Source organism: Limulus polyphemus, unplaced genomic scaffold (assembly GCF_000517525.1).
Source record: "Limulus polyphemus unplaced genomic scaffold, Limulus_polyphemus-2.1.2 Scaffold762, whole genome shotgun sequence".
Classification (NCBI taxonomy): Eukaryota; Metazoa; Arthropoda; class Merostomata; order Xiphosura; family Limulidae; genus Limulus; species Limulus polyphemus.
Window position 1 is genome coordinate 180111 of NW_013666372.1, and position 19862 is coordinate 199972.

General features: G+C 33.8%; 2 protein-coding genes across 4 annotated transcripts in view; one reads left to right on the forward strand and one right to left on the reverse strand.

The window, feature by feature from the left end:
- Positions 1–10535, forward strand: part of LOC106460388 (transient-receptor-potential-like protein) — a 54912-nt gene extending 44377 nt beyond the window's left edge. For 2 of the 3 annotated variants that reach the window (XM_013920078.2, XM_022387091.1), the window contains exons 10-12: positions 4378–4458; positions 7085–7200; positions 8484–10535. In XM_013920078.2, the coding sequence (XP_013775532.2) occupies positions 4378–4458; positions 7085–7200; positions 8484–8796 (510 nt within the window). In that variant the 3' untranslated portion in view covers positions 8797–10535. The remainder of the gene's footprint in view (positions 1–4377; positions 4459–7084; positions 7201–8483) is intronic. The other variant, XM_022387092.1, reaches the window with a different exon arrangement.
- A 6772-nt stretch (positions 10536–17307) lies between these two features.
- Positions 17308–19619, reverse strand: LOC106460383 (zinc finger protein 211-like). The gene is made up of 2 exons (XM_013920076.1): positions 19578–19619; positions 17308–18225 (listed from the first exon to the last, which is right to left on the reverse strand). The coding sequence occupies exons 1-2, from the start codon at positions 19617–19619 to the stop codon at positions 17308–17310; spliced, it is 960 nt and encodes a 319-aa protein (XP_013775530.1).
- Between the last annotated feature and the right edge of the window lie 243 nt (positions 19620–19862).

The window sequence follows — 19862 nt, forward strand, 5'->3', positions numbered from 1 at the left end:
CTGCTAAATTAGGGACGGCTAGCGCAGATAGCCCTCGTGTAGCTTTGCGCGAAATTCCAAAACAAACAAACTATATTCTAATCATACAATATGGGATCAACATTTACACATTAGATAACACTGATTCATCAAATAGCATACCTAGAACAACTTTATGCAAAACTTCTTCTTCTGAACAATGAACGCGTTATTTATCAGTTTGGCCTAAAAGTATATATTCCCTTTACTGACGTAACATTATACGTCTTGTTCTTCATACTTGCATGCATAGAGCCGTTTAGAACACCTTCTGCATACTGAAAACTATCCACTTGTCCTGACTGGTGGTGATTTTTTCCCCTCTTTATTGACTTTGACTCATAATCAAAATAAACAGCGATTGCCGATATGCTTATCGCAGCGATACTGCTTTACTAGTAGATGAACGAGCACGTAGTGTTTGTTTAGAACCAGTGGGGAATGTGTGACGTAAAAATGACGTCATCGCTTCGAAACTTTTTGTAGATATAAAAGTTTATTTTTCTAGCATTTTGAAGCAAGTTTCTGGATAGCTTTGAATTATCCAATTAACTTTGATTTATTTTTTTGCAACAGCATATTTCCAGTCATTCCACAAAACCTAGGTGGGATTTAAGTCTGGAGACTGAGATGGTTAGTTTTGGATTTTTCACTTTTCTCTCGCTTTTTCTATTTTCCCAATGTTTAAACAATAATATCCTCCAGCGAACTGAGTATTCAAGATTTTGTTTCACACATTTGACATGTTCAAGATTTCAGTTAGCAAACCACTGCAGTTTTCGAAGAGAAACTTAATTGAAACTTGTTAGAACAATCTTGTACTTTGTAAGCCCAACTAAAACAGGATAAAAAAGTGCACACATTATTTGAAAAATAAATCAGTGCATATTATGGATAAAAATATGAAAATGGCCCAGTGCCCTGTGTCTGTAATCATCATGGCAACTCTTTTCATCCCGCATGTAAACATTACACTTCCCCAAAGCCAATAAGAGACTACATTAAAGGTACCTCACCAGTCACATTAGTCTCCTAATAATCAGAAGCACAAAACAAAAAGTTGTTGATTGCCTGCTGTGGAACAGACACCCTTTTATTGCAGTTACTTTAGCTAATACTTTTGGTATGTAATAGATCTAATATGAATGGATGGGGAATTTAAGAATTTATCAAAAGCAAAGTAGGATGGTCAGTGAAATAGAGGGTAGTGTAAAATTCTATTTCCTATTTTAAAATTTACTGATTAAGGAACTAAAGGAATAAAACCATGCAGTTTTCAACATCTTGTAGCCCAACTCAAACAGTGTTTATTTACATGTTAATAGACTTCTACATGTGCATCATTAGTGGCTCTCAACACGTCTAACCGATATTCGATTTCAGTCCACGTTTGCTGCAACATGTTCACAGTTACTGTGGCGACAGCATCTGTTATGCTGGCCTTTAGCTACGTGATGTTTGCTATAGGTGTGCGACACACGATGTCCTTAACATACTCACAAAGAAAGGATTCTAATGGGGTGATGTATGGCGAACACGGAGGCCACAGAATTGGCCCACCTCGACCAATCCATCGCATTGTGCCTTTTCTTGCACGGTTGCCATTTTATGGGGTAACACTACACACTGGAACATGACAATAAAAACGGTTTGAGTTAGGCTACAAGATGTTGAAAACTGCATGGTTGTATTTCTTTATTATTTAATTATTAAATTTTAAGATAGGAAAAATCATTTTGGACCACCCTGTACATGCAATTCCTCTTCTCCGGTAAAGGTATTTTGTAAATGAGGGTTAATTGGCTTATCATTATGGGGATTTTCAGAGAAGCAGTTGGCAACCCTGCATCAAAATTATTTTAACGGAGGCAGAATTTGTTGGCAGAATACTTCGTTAGACACATGAAAGTGGATTAGAGTTATGCCTACTTTTCATTTGTTTGTTATTTCGTGTTGATATTCTCTTACAATAATATCTTGAAACCTTTAAAAACACTAGAGTATATCACCTTATGCCATTTTTGTCAAGTCGTTCTTTAAACAGTAATATGTTATATTTGACTATCTTAACTCAACAAAATAGAGTTATTATGTGTTTTATGAAACTATCGATATTTTACCTTTTTGACACGGTATCTCCTTCAACCAGAGGCATCTCGTGGCAGGGATCGGACGTAAAAAATCCGTAATGTATCAGACTTTGATTAAACTTAGAAAGGCTGTGGCATACATAAGATGAGATATGACGATTGTAATTCACAGCTTCCAAATAGGACAAAAATTGACCATGTTATGACTGGCCACGTCAGCAGCGGAAACCCCACAGTTGATGATAGTACTTTTTGTTATATAACCGATGGGTCCGCTACATGAGCCTTCTTCTTCTTCCCCCCGTCGTTGCATCTATTTTTTGGAACAGAGACCAACAGATGTTCGACAGATAGCTCCAAGCTTCGCTGACCGTGACTGAAACTTTGCTAGTCTTCGGCATATCATCATCAATAACCATTAATCCCTCGATAACCTTCATGTGCAAGGTTCCGAGACGTTAGACTTGCAACCTGTGCAGACGCTGTGGATGCGATCACGATAGACTTTTTGACAACGCATGTTGAGGCAAATCCATATATGGATCCCAAAGATGCTGTGGCGGCATTCAAAAATCAGTTTGGTGCTGCTAATGACAATAATGATAGTTGTAATAGCCTTTCGCCAGATCATGAGATCAAGAACAAGGTCTCCAAGTTCAAACAGACAATGAAGAAAGGTCGCATAACTTGATTTTGGAATCCAAAAAAATAATCAATTAGCGTGTATGCAACACCTCCGAGAAACAATTACCAGAGTTGTTCCATATCCTGCCACCCCAAAACATTACTTCGCCTCTGGTTGAGTGAGAGATATTGTGTTAATTACATGTATATTAGTTGAAAACATTTCATGTGTTGTTAGCTAAAACCATCAAAGCTGAGACAGCCACTGGCACGTTCAAGTACCTACGTGCATCAGTGTAGAGACAGCCACTGACACGTTCAAGTACCTACGTGCATCAGTGTAGAGACAGCCACTGACACGTTCAAGTACCTACGTGCATCAGTGTAGAAAGTGCTCGTGGAATTATTCCTGGTAATCACGATGATAATAATACATTCGAATTTGAAGAGTTCACTTGCTTTCTTGTGTTGGTGCAATACAATTAGCGATAAATACAGTATTAGAATTGATTTCTAAGATTTATTAGGTCCTATGTTTATCCGAAGTATTTAATTATATTCCGATAATGAGGATACATTTTGAGAAAAATAAAATAAAAGTAAAGATTTTCGTATCATCTAGTTTGAATGAAACTAGCTATTCAATGGAAAAATTATCATTTCTAGGAATTTAAGTGTAACACCGAGAATCGTGTATTAACTTAAAGATTATATGTTTACTTCTTTCTTGAGAATTTCACTTAATAAATCTCATGTTTAAGGTTTTTGAGATATACTTTATATTTCGGGCCTGTCCGTAATATATCTTCTTTCTCATGGTTTATACGTGTTAAATTTTGAGCTTAGAGTCTGTCATCGATAACTCTCACTTCGCAGTGGTGTAAATAACCCAACCGTGCGAATGAAGAACATTCATTAGGGATATCAAATGTAATGATTAACACACCTGATGGCAGATTTACTTATGTTTTGTATTGTACGCAAATAATGTCTCAGACAGACTTTTGCAATAGGTCTAGCCCAGACGATACGTTCTGATACTGAAAGAAAAGTCTCCTGAATAGTGAGTTGTGGCAAACAAGAGCATATAATGGATGAACTAGTATACATCTGCAGTCAAGTGGGATTTTAATCAAATATTTAGACTTATTTTCCTCTTCCTTGGCAAGCAACAGATGCTTGTATAAAGAGAAAAGTGTATATATATATACTGTTGTGCGATTATTTGTATCTGTTTTATAGGAAGAAAAGTATATGTATATTATATATAATTTTGTATGGTTATCTGTATTTGTTTATTAAGAGCAAGGAGACGTAAACGTTTGATTAAATTATAATTCAAACCAGAATGAAATACTTATAATGAATGCCACATAATAAAAATGAATCACTACAATTAATTTTTTCAGACCATAGCTCAATAGGAACAATAGTAAACAGTGTTTTACTGATCCATGACGTTGAACGAGAATGACAAACCTATGAATGAAAAACCCCTCAAAAAAATATTCGGTGGTTTAAATTAACTTCGATTGTCCATTTATCCAACTTTCTAACCCGTGACATGTATTTAGTACCTTTTTTACCGATGACTTACCTAATGTTCCATTCTTCAGTGTTATAATCATGATACTGGTTTTGATAGTACCTCAAGGACCCATCAAACTTAAACGGTGCTACGGTGCGAGTAGGCCCAGCTCCTAGCAGAAGCAACTCCAACTACCAGGTAAACAACGCAATATATATATATATATCGCTTTTGTTATGCGTTTTGAGTTTAACACAGCTTGGCACTGCTTCATGCTAACGCTACTGAAACATTAGCACTGGTAGTTATTTTTTCCTAAATCCTCTGCACCTTTTATGTTTTAGATGTATTTTTCCATAATCAGTTGCTTTGCATTTCGGTTTCATCCTCTAAAAGAGGAAGAGTTTCCTTATAGCTTCGCATTTTATTTGCTTATAACCTTATAATTTTTAGTTATGTCTGCCTGCTTTAAAGCTCATTTGGCTTGTGCATTTAGTGTCTTAACAGTTTTTTCGCTTTTCATCTTTTCTTCTCCTTTCTACTCAATGTGTTTGAACATTATCTACGTTTGACTGAACTACGTCATATTCTTGTTTCCTAACCTGCCTTGTTGATACTGTTCAAAGAATACACTAGATCACTCTATTATCACTTATGACTTTAGGATCCTTATTCAAGAATAATTTTCTCTCCACATTAATGCCTAGAAGAGACATGCAACATTAGCGAGATGATCTTTTTACTATGTTTTGTTTCTTCGGTTTTACTAGCTATATTAATCGTTTTATATCTCGTAGTAACTTTCTGTTTATAGTAAACAAGATCCGAGTTTAAGCTTTTCTGATTCTTTTAATACATTTGTGATACTTACATTTAGGTTACATTCTTTCCACGAAGAACATCTAAGATGGGAGGGGGATATTTTATTACTTGTGCTTTAAAGATGAATATCCAAACAGAAATGTTTAGTGCTTCTCTGTTTACGCTTTTGTTTTCAAGCCAGAAACGAATTTGACGGTTAAAAGTACAAATTAACATTTTATTAACATCATGTCTTTTCTCATTTCATAAATTTTAGATAACCTTATAACATCTAATTCTGGACAATTTTCTCAGCATATTTAACTCTTGCAAGATATTTGGTGTTTACATTTAGTTATTAATCAGTAATTATTTATTATGCTACAAACTTTAGAAGAGGATTGTGTAGAGTAATACTAATTACACTACGGTATTCACGGAAAATAACGTTTATTTGTAATCGATGATGTATGCTTGTCTAAAGTTACTGATGTGGTATTATAAAAAACGGATCAACTTTAACCAATGAATCAAAACATTGAAAACATTTTTCTCGTCAGAAACAAATGAAGAAAATAACAATAGATAAAATTTTTGTTGCTGCCTATTTAGTAAAATTTATAACTTTAAAGGAAATGAAGAAACAGAAGTAAGCGATCGGGTTCGTGGGCTTTGTATTGAATTACTGTAGTAGCTCACCATGGCAATACTGAATACAACAAAACAACATCGTTCCATATTCATTTCAGCTCAATGTTATTTTCACTCAGTGTTAGGTATAAGTAATTTGGATCATAATATTTTTGCCTGCTCTTGTATAGCACAAATCTACTGACACATCGTTCATTCGAGAATATTTTGAAAAATCATCTTTCAAAATTGGAATCGAGCTTAGATCAGTGGTTAGTTTGCCGACCTATGGATCTGCGGATCCAATTTTCGCGTCCTGTGACCACTAAAGAAAAATTGCGCTCTGCACTTTGGGTTCATGGATGCATTATAAGGGTGACATTCAAATACTACTATTTGGTCTTACAAGAGTCACCCAAGAGTTGGCGGTGAGTGCTGTTGACTAGCTGTTTTCCATCTAGTCTGTCAGTTCATAATTAGTATAACTAATAGAATAACTACTAATCGGTATCACCAAAGCACACCAAGCCAATGTGGTTTTCTCTATTGCTTTTCTATCCTGTCACTACTTATAAGTAAAATTTACATTTCTTGATAGAAAATGATGAAGGGTTAGTAAGTCGTTATAGTCACTAAATCAAGAAACGTCTTCTCAAAGATGGAGTAAACGAGGAAGACTTGTCATATAAATTGCTTTGACAGACTGATTTAATGCTTTTAGATATATTGAAAGATTTGCAGAATTTATTTCTATTTACTAACCTTTCACATTCACGGTAAGTACGAAACTTCTGATCAAAGCAAGCTGCCTACATGAAACAGAACTAAAAATCAACGCTATATTTAGCTAATTTAATATACCATTCTTACTAACAATGATTAGATTGTATTCCTTCACAAGTTGGGTACCCTCGTTGTTTTTATTCATATTGCACATGACTATAACCTCCATTTTAAGTATTCACTTAAGTTAACATTGTTTATTGTGTTGGTTGTGAGTTTAGTCTTGAAAGTTTTGTCAATAAAGGCTGCTGAACTAAGTTTTTGCTAGTGGTAGTCCGAATTTTATGTCAGCTAAGACTATATGACGCAAGTGGTGAAACTGACCTTGGAACAAACAAGTGCTGTTTGATTATTTTAGGAACTTATGAGTGAAGATAAAGAAGAATGTATAATAATATATCCACAACACTACATCAGCTACATTCAGTGCCGACGAGGCCCCTCATCTAATACCAGGACTATGTTCTGGTGCTAGGTCCAGGTTTCAAATTATGCACAACTAATGCTGCATAACTAAGTGCTCGGCATCACAAACGCACACCAAGTAATGTGATTTTGTCTCATTTTCATCGTGTCACTATTTATAAGTGAAATTAATATTTCCTGATAGGAGGTGATGAAGCGGTTAGTAAGTCGTTATATTCACCAAACCAAGAAACAACTTCGCCAAGATGGAGTAAACGAAGATGATTTACTAGAAATCAAACAAGACATATCAAGCTTAAGGTAAATAGAGTCATTTTATAGCTTTGAATTAGTTTGAAATTCTTTAAGTTTTACTTACTAAAATATTATTATAACTTGTATAAAATCCAATAACAGGATGATATCGAAAGTTAAACATTCGAAGTTTATAGTTTATGAAAGTCTATAACTGAAACAGATCATATGTAATTCAATGACTAATGCAGTTTTAAGTAAAACAGGAAATTTGTCATTGAATGGAAAATCGAAAAGTTTATCTAACAATAATTAATCTAATTTACTATATCAGTTACTTTTAAACACTTGGGGAATTATTTATTATTTTTGAGTAGATCAAAAGATCCTTAGAATTTATTTTTTCACTGAAAGTTCATATTCTCTGCAAGGACGAAAGTAATATTAACTTCTGATCAAAACAAGCTACCTCCATAGATTAAAACTAAAAATTAACATAGTAAATTGTATGTATAACAAATTTAGTATATTGTTCTTAAGTCTTGCTTATAATGATTAGGATGCACTGTTTCATCGGTTGGGTACCTTAGCTGTTTACGATATTTTCGGCAGTAATCCCAATAATATCTCATGAGGTTCGGAGCTTAAGAGATTCGGGTTAATCCTAAATCCGTATAGTAAGCAAACAATGCAAAATAATCCTTATAATAAAAATTATATAATAATAATAATAAGACTAGATCTGTTAAACATTCTTACCAATAAAGGAAGAATAGAATATACCTCATTTACGTTGCATATAAACATTAATTTGAATAACTAGCTGAAAAAACAAAAACCCCAAAAACCTGATCCTCAACTATCAGGAAAGTCATGCGTTATAATTCGCTCCGTATAAACTCACCTCTGGTTAAGCAGTTAGCAAAATTGCTCTAAGCTCTATTTATTCTGATATTGTTGCTATTTAATTCACTACTTTAAAATCTATTATGCTAATTCTATTTATTAATTTAATCTCAAATGTATTATTGTTCATTAATTCACATTGATGGTATATTCTAAGCACATAACTGATTTAATTTCCAATGCTTTCATGTTTGCCCATTATTTACATAAACTGAGGGATAAGTAAAAGAAATGGTGAAACCGATCGGTTAAATTACGGAATACAAATTAAAATAAGTGAGAATCAAACCTAATTCGTTTTACTCTTTAAATTACATAATTGAACGGTAATAAATAACTTATTATAATGTAGCTATTAATTCAATCAATAATAGAGCACAAATACTATTCACTTATTATTTTCTAAAAGTCTGAATATTAAGCAAGTCTATTTTTACTTCCAGGTATGAACTACGTGAGGACAGAAAGCGTGAGGCAGCTAGAAACAGTGGTCAGATTGAAAGTATCAAGAGGGATATCATCCGTTCGCTGCGAGGTAACCAGATAATGCTTCACTCTAGTCCAGAGTTTGGACAAGACTCACAGTTTGGTCTATTATCTCACCATGAACTAGAGAGTCTGAAGCGAGAAATTGTTGGGAGTCTGAGAGAAGAAATTAGAGGCATGTTACGAGAAGTAACGCAGTTAAGAGCTCCCCCAGCAGTCCCTCCTATGGCCTCAGATCTTTACCAGACGCACCTCTACACACAGCTCTGAATAATCGCAAACTGAAATCAAGTGCCACGCCATCAAGAAAGACTAATTTTATAGTTTGCACGTATTTGATTTGAAAACACGAATTGATTAGGACATTGCTCAACCACTGTTAGCAGTCGACACATTGCTAAGATTATACAATATTATAAGTAAACGCCAGTTTGGAATAGTTTAAACTGAGAAATTAGTGAATCATCTACTACTCTTACAAAAAGACATTGATGTTACTTGAAAATCCCGTCGTAATAATAATTAAAGTATTATAAAAGCCTGATAATCTAAGCGATTACTAAAGTGAGCCGACTTTTCTTCATCAGAGATTAATTTTGTTTTCTACGACAGAACGCCTAATTCCCAAAAGCACTTGGATAAATACATTCCTGAACATTTTAAAGACAAAGTGCAACTATCAACGAAATAAAGAAAATTGAAGTACTTTATTTAGACTGAACATTTCTGCCAATTAATTGTACCTCGTTGTAAAACTTGTAGAATAAAAAAAAATTACAGTATGTGTTATACAGGAAATACATTATCAGTTCATCTTGTTGAGATCAGTTTATATAATGTATTTGCCTTGAATGTATCTGAAAAGAAATGTAATAACTATTAGCAATAACTTTTTCTACCTTATAAAAATGTTCTAACAACTTTAATGCCACTGTTAACTTGATAAGATAAATTTTGTGTAGAGATTAAATAGTGCAGTAACTTAAGTATGCTAGAGACTTGTCTGGTGTAAATATACGTATTCTATGCACCCTGGAATAGCTTTGAATCAGTAAATTAACTGATAAATTTAGGTAAAAAAGTTGTTTTTATAGACTGGGATCTAATAAGCGACTTGGCTGCGATAAACAAAATCTTTGTTTTCCAAATCTACTCTTATGTGTAACAACTTAAACCATAGGATGATTACACAATAGCAATAACTATTTAATAACTGTAGATTGTTGTATCTTATCATCCCCGAACAATAATAATATTGTTATGCAGTGGATTTTCAACTGCACTCATCTAGACGTTAGTATTAGGCCTGATACATTTTTAAAAACTACATTCATAATTTAATCCCTTGTGGATTTTCAAGAACTAGAAGACTATGTAATGATAGTATTCCAACCAAAACATACTTGTCATATCATTGTCGACGGCTATATCAAGAATACAATGTTTAATGTATTAGGCCTAATACTAACATCTTATGATATATGCTAATCATTGTAATCATTATTTGCCAATTGGAAAAGAATACACACAATAACAACTGCACTCTTCTAGGTTTAGTACATAACTCATAGAGTTGTTAAAAATAATATATGAGTGACGAGTAGGTACGAGTTTTATGCGAGATAACTAAACTTTGATTAGAAATTTAAATGCTTAAGTCTTCAAGGTTAAAACCTTAAAACTAGCTATAAAGCTTTTTTTTTCTTGTTGGTTTTTCTCTTTGTAGTCGCATGAGAGAAAAATTAAAATTTATAGGTTTCTGATCAGTTTTTGAGAATTTATTTTTTTTCATATTTGTTTCAACAAGAATAATTTGTTTTTCTATGAAAAGAGGCAACAATAACTAGAATTAACGGATATTTTTCTATCATATATTTTGTGTGTGTGTGTGTATGTGTTGCTCACTAACAAATGTTATAGCCATTTATTGGACCCGGTATGGCCAAGTGGTTAGAGCGCTTGACTCGCAATCTAAGGGTCGCGGGTTCGAATCCCCCTCCCATCAAATACGCTCGACCTTTCAGCTGTGGGGGCGTTATAAATGTGACGGTCAATCCCACTATTCGTTGGTAAAAGAGTAGCCCAAGAGTTGGCGGTGGGTGGTGATGACTAGCTGCCTTCCCTCTAGTCTTTCACTGCTAAATTAGGGACGGCTAGTGCAGATAGCCCTCGTGTAGCTTTGCGCGAAATTCAAAAACAAAAACAAACAAGTAGCTTGAATATCTATGTTTAGAACCTGTACGCGTTATATTGTTTTATATTATTGTACGAGGAATGAAAAAGGTTTAAAATTTTCTAAGTTAAAAGTTGAAGATGATAAAGTTAATCTTCATCATTTAAATTAAAGTGATGACAAAATCGAAGTAAATAATCAGTTCGTTCAAAATAAGGGCAAGGAACTGGAGTTTGTTAAATAACTTCTGGTCATATAAATAATCTAAAAAATAGTTAATGATAACTCAGCTTCCACAAGTTAATTATGTTAACGAGGAGAGTTAAATTGCTTTAACAACTATATTAAAATGTCAATTATTAGTTGGTACAGAAACATGTTGTGGTAAAGAACTGCGTAAAATTATATTGATTCGACACCAGGACGAACTGTTACAGTAAATTGCTTGGTTTGGTTTTGCGCTAGCCGTCCCTAATTTAGCAGTGAAAAAGTAGAGGGAAGGCAGCTAGTCATCACCGCCAATTCTTGGGCTACTCTTTTACCAACGAATAGTGGGATTGACTGTCATATTATAACGTCCCCACGGCTGAAAGGGTGAGCATGAACAAAATTAAAATAACTTAACATCTGAACAACCAATAAAACAGAATATTTAAATTTAGAGATTAATTTAAAAAAAGCAACTTGTGTATTTTCGAAACTAAAACTTTATATAAAACTTAGAGCAGAACTCATTGTATCTACCAGATTTGTTTGCGTATTAGAAATGAACAAATAAAAGTTGAAAAAGATGAGGTTTTTTCTATATTTTGCTATTTGTATTTTTTAATTTTCCTTCAAATGATTCCGCACGTGTAAACTTCCTAGACTTTAATCTTTCAATTTTGCAAAATTTAAATTATGAAAATTATTCTTTTTTCTAACTTTTCTATTCTTAATGGAAATGGTTGATTTTCTGACCTCATTTCCTACCGCACTCGACCTACTATTATATTATATTATTATTTCAAACAGTTTTACTCTGTTTGTTTGTTTTTTAATTATGCACAAAGCTACACAAGGGCTATCTGTGTTGTAAGTCCGCAGACATGCCGCTGTGCCACTGGGGTCGTTTTACTCTGTAGCAACGCTTGAAATGACAAAAAGAAAAGTGTATGCATAAAAGTGGGATGAAAGGGGCAAGAAAAAAGTTTTGTTACGCACTTAAAAACACTAGCAGAAAAACCCACCCTCCGTATAGGTATAACTGCTAGTTCCTGGGGAAAGCTATTGGAACTGCGGCCTTTTCTGGAATTGTCTGACAATTCTACAACAATGTACTCACACTTGACATTCAATAATGTTCACTATCCATGAGAAAAAGGATTATATTGAAATTTTAGTTTAAAAATAAGCTATCATCACAGCATTACATTACAGATTAGATTTTAGTGAAGTATTTTTTTGTAGACGCAGTTATCAATGAAAGTGCCTTGCTTTTCTGGTGCAACACTAAAGAAAACCAAATACTTTTTTTTAAGTTTGTTTTTGATTGTTTTATATTTGAAACTTACTCCTTTTTTTAATTTTTATTGGTTAAATCTGAAGTACTCTACAAAGGAATAATCAATATTTAACATACATTTATATAATAATTTACTTTTTTCATGTGCCATATACTACATAGATTTCCTCCACAAAATACGTAGAAGCAAAACTAATATTTTTAATTTGATAATAATTTCAAAATTGATTTCTATGAAAGTAAATTGTGAACCTTGATCTTTATCAATATATAAAGGTTAAGTATTGCTGACAAAAGATATATTCGTAGTAACGTTTCGAAACTAACAACTGGTTATTAAATGTTCGAAATTTACAACAAATCCTGGATAGAACGCATTGAGGTTTAGATTAAATTCTATGGTATATACCGACTGAGAGTTCTACAGTGCTATATTCATCCAATCTTTCTTTATGGTTCCGAATGTTGGACAATATCACCAATAATGTAGAAATGCATCGATACAGCAGAAATGTGGTTCCTAAGACGAATACTTAAAATAGCATGGAACACACATACAAGTAATGAAGTCGTTCTAAAGAAGGCCAAGAAAATTATGGGAAAATTTAACAAATATACAACGGAGTTTTATAGAACGTATCATGAAAAAAGGAGAGACTGAAAACATCATTATGACAGGAAAAAAGAAGGGTGTGTGTGTGCTTTTAGTATAATATTTTTCGAAACAGATTAACGCTTTATTCAGACACTTTCGCGGTACTTCGTGTAGAGTCATGCCTCGTCACATGCCAGAAGCTATAGCTACACTTATAACACTGATAAGAATTTTACAGCAAATATTCATTCATTAGTTAGCTGGGCCGCATATTTTGTTCAACTAGCTACCAGTTTGGCCGCCAATTTTGAGTTCATTCTTTTAAGTCGCACGCTCAATCCTTTTTTTGAACGCATCTTTTTTTTCACATCTAAGGTGTTTTTCAAATAAGAAAGTGACACTCGACAGTAACCAACATTAGCTTTAGATCCGTAACCCTATTATTTGGAACAGACCTATACTTTACAGAACCAATCAGAGTCTTTCAAATATAAGGTGGTAGTTTTTCCTCTCTAAAACAGTTTTAATAACTTCCGTTTTAGTAACGCCATGAAATCTAGATTAACAGTTTCTTGTCATCACCCGCATGCACTTGGTACAGCCGTATCAAGCATCATTATTTACACTAATCGCTTAAGCTAATATCGCGTGACGCTAAACGCTCTTTAATTAGAAGAAATTAATAAAAAATGAATAAATTTGTGTTTAAAAGTTGGCAATGAATGACGAATAATAACCCTTCACCCATGTGATTCTTTTGAAAACTTAAACTAGAAAATGTTAATCTAGTTTGCTTGGCCTAACCAACTCTTTCGCCCTACTGTTTTGCTTCTCTAAATCAACTATCTTTAATCCGAACCACAAAAATCTATAAACGATCCACTTTTTACTTCTAGCTGAAGCTATAAGAAAAATTTCAGACCGATAGATGCGTAGGCTAGCGCAAATATTTTGGTAAAAATCGAGCAGTTTTCGGTCAATAACTTTGCACATGCGGTTTATATTAAGACCAAATTTGACACCTAATTGCAGGTTATAAAGATTTATCTGTGTACCAAATTAACAAAAAATCCACGAAAGTTAAATATGTTTTTCTATTGAAAAAAGTTTCCGTACTTTCGGTGCGAAGAAGAAGAAAAAAGGAAGATATTCAATCAAATTTGGAGACTCGTGTATTTCTTAATAGATTGCCTTGAAATTTGGTATGTGAAGTAAGGGTCCAGTAGAGCACATCCACTGAAAATATGTGATACTTTAGATTACCATAATCTGAATTACAGAAAGTGGAAAATTATTAAACTATCACTCCTGTTAATAACACACAGTGTATCTGTCCTGCAGGTTGTTTTGGCCACACGACATATTACCGTGTGTCTTGATCTGGTCTGTGATAATTTCACTTTAAAAATTGCCACTATACGATCTTTATACGAACCTTATCGCTGATTGTGATTCGCACAATATGTGTTGGCTTTTGATCTTACAAATTAAAACTCCTTTTTCAAGCATTCTGCGTATGGGCCTGTGATAAATCAAATCCTCATGCCTCTAGTTGGTACAACCAGACTATAAGCTTGTTCTGACAGTCAGTTCGTCAGATAATCACTTATCAAAGGAGAGTTCACTGTAGTGAACGTTTTACGTCAAAATATAAATAGTTTCTATAGTCTACGGATTTTCCACAGAGAATCATTGCTTACAATTAATACACGGTTCTTCACTGTTGTACAGATATACACTTACAAATGTCGACCGAGCTTACCCCCTCAAACTACAGACTTACTTGTTTTTATACAGTTCACGCGATTATGTTCACATACTACATGATACCGAGTTTGTTTTTTTTCTGTTTCAACGCTCATAGTAAAGAACTGATTACAAACATGAGGTAAAAATCATCCATTTGCTATGTAAAATACACATAAAACCTCAGCAGTAATCATTAGTTGCATTAATTACAACGTTGATGGTACTTTTGCTCAAATGTTTTGCAAGTTGTATGTTATTCGGGACGATGCAACCAGCACGCCATGGACCAACAACCAGTTTGGTGCATATACAGTTTTAAAACAGCGTGTTTAGAAAGTCCATGTTGTCTTAACCCCATCAGTAGTTCTAAGGTTAAAAGTGAAGGCTATGAAACCACATATCCATTTATACAATTATCATATTAAAGTGTGCTAATAGATATTGCGGGTTGACAACTTATATTTGGGTTTTGGCTTCTTTATTTCAAGTCAAACAATACATATTAACAGTAGTTTAAAATATAAGTAATGATTTAAGTATCAAGTTATGGGATGAAGCGACTACATTGAAATGATGGACAGAAGGTTTACAATTACCATGGTTATCTCGCATACTTGTTTCCCTGAATACCTGTTAAACGTATTTCAACTTATTTAAACTGCACAGTACACAAACACCCCCAGAAACAGTAAATACAAAAGATGATATTCATATTATTGTTGATAATAAATACAGAAAAAAGCAAAAGATCCATTTCAAAACTATAGAGCACAATGATGCAGTATCCCAAACTGAAACATCATATTTATCAAGGGGAAGTTCATTTTACTATTATTTATTTGCACAGCAAGACTTCAAAACGTAACGCGCAAATGACTAATTTACTATTATAGTTCTATTGTGAAAGCTATTATTTTTATTGTATACATACCTCTTATCTAAGATTCTGCAATCATATATGACAAAATAAATACAACAGTTTGCTGCTAACGAAGCTTACAATATTTTTTATAAACACTTAGCTTATTTATTTTAAAATACAATCTGCTCAATATCTCACCAAGTTAGTTCGTTTGAGCTCATCACCATCACATTCCGCAGTTTTTACCCTGCCTTCCTTTCCCGGATTTCACAACATACAACATAATATATATATATACACAAATCTGGTGCTAACTTTATTATTATTACTATATAAATTCAAGTTGTGTCAAATAAGGTCTTTGAATTCAGACAGTAACAAGTTCAACACGAATATTGTACGATTATTTTAACAGGCCATAATCTTTACAGCAAAAATAATGATGTAATTGTTTATTTACGCATATTACAAAGAAGAGCAGCCATGGATATTGACGTAGTAATGACAGTCCCAATTACAGAAGGGTATTATGCGTGATTCATAAAAAAACAACAAAAAAAACTGGTAATAAAGTTAACGAGAATGAAACATACTCAATCGCAATGTTATGAAGCCAATGTCGATGCATTTTCCCAGAATAAAAACAGAACAATAAGGAGGTGTTAGATTGGGACCACATGCAAAGTCATTTTCGGGGGTCATAGTAGTGCTTGAAAACTTCCTTGATTTTATGTGATGCAATTGCATACTTTGTTCTCCTCAAACATCGCCTCTGGAATAAATACGATCCGTATTTTAAATTTTACAAAGCTACATCCCCAAACTTTATATATTGCTAGGTGTTATTCTGCTACTTCGAAATCATTTTCATCAAGTCACTTTTTAATTATAGTTAGAATGATCAGTTTGTGTTTCGAAATTAACCATAAGGATCAAAATAGCCATTGTTCATATTTAAATTCTTCGAGGTGAAATTTTAATATCACTCAAAACTAACAGCACATAAAATTGTAACACAAGCCTGGAAAATAATTTAATTTTACCGAACATTAATAACACATAGAATTGTAACACAAGTCTGGAAAATAGCTTAACTTCACTCAAAATTAATAGTACGTAGAACTGTAACACAAGCCCTGAAAATAACTTAAAACTGTAATTTAATCCACCGGTTGTACATTCTCTTTATTCCTTTAAGTCAAATTATGTAAATGGAAAAATGATAATAATAATGACAGAGGCATAAACTTATAAAGACATCACTTTATACAGACAACTCCCCCCTTCCAAAAAAATCCAAATGCAATAAGTGGCCTTCTATTTTATGAAAGTAACTAAGCCTAACGCCGCGTTTGTACATTATACTTTAAGACGTAACAACCAAATTACAAGATAACAATAGCGGGCAATTTTTGTGACTGTATTAATGATCCGAACTAAATCTAATATATTTTCATATATCATAAAATATGCTGTTTTTACTTATAGATAGCCTTGTTTTATAATTTCAGTGTTACTTACACACACATCGATAAAACAATATTATCATTATGCTTTAGAAGTAATTCGAACACGTTACTATATACGTGTAATTCAATGATTGGCACTTAAATCACTATACTGAAATAACACAAGAATAAGAACCATCATATCTATGTACTGTACATAAAACTAGAACAAAAGTTAATTGCAGTTGCATATAAACGGTACTTCCAATAAAAAGTACATTAAGTAAATTTGCAAGCAAGGTGCTATACTGGCCATGGCTATGGCGTAGTTTTGAAGCACGTATACGCATCGATGGAAAACTGTGCGCTGCCTATAAACGTTGGCTTCATGTACGACCATGGGGTACACGTTACTTATACATGACCGGACTAGTTGCGATGATGAAGTGGTCACTGTTGTTCATTGCTGCTAACGCTGGACCCTGGTCCATGAAGGCGTGTAACATGCTCCATCTTCTGACCTGGTGAGATGAAACCTCGACCACATGTGTCACACTTATGCGGAAACTGCTTGGTGTGTTTGTAAATCACATGCGATTTAAGAGTGCTGGCCTGTGTGAAGGATTTGAAGCACAAAGAGCAGGTGTACGGCCGCTCCTTGGTGTGCACACGCGTATGACAGATTAATGTGTTACGGAGCGAAAAGCTTTTGCCGCAGTCTAAGCACTGGTAGGGCCGCTGTTTGGTATGACTCTTTAAATGAGATTCCAAATTTCTCATGGCAACGAAAGTTTTGCCACAAACAGGACACGGTAAGCTCAGCCCAGTCAGCAGCTTTTGGCTGCGATTCACCTTCCCGCGCTCCAATAGCGGTACACCTGATTTGCTGCTATCCCTGGTCACGTGGTGAGTAGAAACAGCCACTGGCGTTGCGCGTCGGTCTTGGCCTCCATCATATGCACGACTAGCTGTCTCGGATCCAAAGGAAGCCGGTTCTTTAGGAGATGGACGGTTGTTAAGTGGTTTATGTCCGGCACTGTAATCCACAGCATTCATATGTTCTGTGGCATGTACGGAAAGGCTCCGTAAAGACACAAATACCTTCCCACACTGACCACACACTGGACGTTCACTCTCCCTTCGATACTCGATACAGCCGCGTCCCGCAAAGGTTGCTGGGAGCAAGCGCGCCGTCTTGTGCTCATTAAAGCTACATATTTCCCCCTTAAGAAAAGGGTACCTGTCTAAATTTTCAGGGAAAACTGATTCTGCACTTTTTCGTTTCTTCCCCACATTGTCAGAAGACGAATCTTTTCTGCTGCAAGCCCTTAAGCCTTGCGATGTTAAATCTGTTCCGATCCTCTGGTTCTGAACCTCAAATAAAAAATTATGTATAACATATGTACATATTCTATAACATATAACAATTTTGTACGCCTAACAACTTCATTTCCATTGTACTTTTATGTCAAAATTATGCTGATATATTTTTTGTTGAAAATTTTATTTCTAGCTCTACTAGATTTTAAAAGAATCCACATATTTAAATGTTATTATTAATACTTAATATTTGGCTTTATGTTGTATTCTAAAGTTACAATACACCATAGTGAACATTTTATTTAAGGAATCTTTGAGTAATAATAATAAATTCAATATACTGAATCTCTACTGACAGTAATGACAATTCTTCATTTATCACTAAGGGGAATATTCTTCATATTTAGTGCTATCTGTTGATACTTCTGGCTTCATTCGTTATTCGTCTATAGAAATGTCAATATTAATTTAAATCATTAACTTAAATATAAAACACAGCTTATTAAAAGTCCTAGATTACAATAAATATGTCAATCTTTTTTTTTTCTTACCTTAGAAATGCTTGGAATTTGTTTCTCAACACAAATTGTAGTGCTCTGATTACTTTATATAAGTATAATGTTAATGGCTCATTACTTTATTGGCACACCATGTATTTTAATGACGTCATTCTTATACTTCAAGATTTTAAATTTCTAACAAACTTTTAAACCGTTAATAAAAGACAGACAATGGCTTTTATATATATTAAATTCGTAGCCATATTAATTGAAATCAATTCTCACAGATTTATCGTTTATTTTTCACTTACTAGCCAATGTTTTCTTTTTCGCATTTTTTCATTGTTTCGGTTCATATTAGGTATTTCTGTTTAGAATTAATAAGTAACAATGAATACGATAATGTCATTAATAAAGTGCAAAAACAATCATTTTAATCAAATCATACAGTGAATTAACAAACTAACGAAACGGATTGAATTTTATTTATAATTTTATCTCTAAAATATTTGTCCAGTTTCATTGTCTTGACGTTCAAAAGTAATTGTGTTGAAAATTTTTAAAGTAAATTATCTCAAATTATTCACCAAGAGAACGCAGATGTCAATACTAACAATAAAAATGCCACTGATGACATAAACCAATCTCTTAAACCTATTCATGCAGTGGCGTACCTAAGGTATGGCACGTACCCTGGGCACCACTTGAAGGGGGCGCCACTGAGCAGTTTCTATTAAAGTCAGACAAGCCATCCTCGAATAGTGGAAAAAGAATTTTCTTCAGATGTATCATCTGTATTTGATTATCATGGGTGAGAAGCACTAAGATGGCCGGATTATTAAACCAATTATATAAATTATTAGGTAAAAATACAGTGCTGGGAGCAACATGACCACATACCTTATAGTACCACTGCTCAGTGCCAACTGGCAGTAAGACCATTCTCCTGCGCAAACAAGAGAGGTAGTCTATAATTTTGTGCAAAATCTATGAAATTTAATGTTCTTATTAAAAGTGCCATTTCCTTATTTCAGAGCATTGTGTAAGAAAACCATAAAACGTTTCTTCACTAAAAAGGAAAATGGAGCTGAAGGACGGAAAGAGACGAAAGTTGGAGGCAGAGGAAGCCAAGAAGTCGAGCAAATTGTTCATGCACTTCTTTCAAAAGCCCGAAATAAGTAGTTC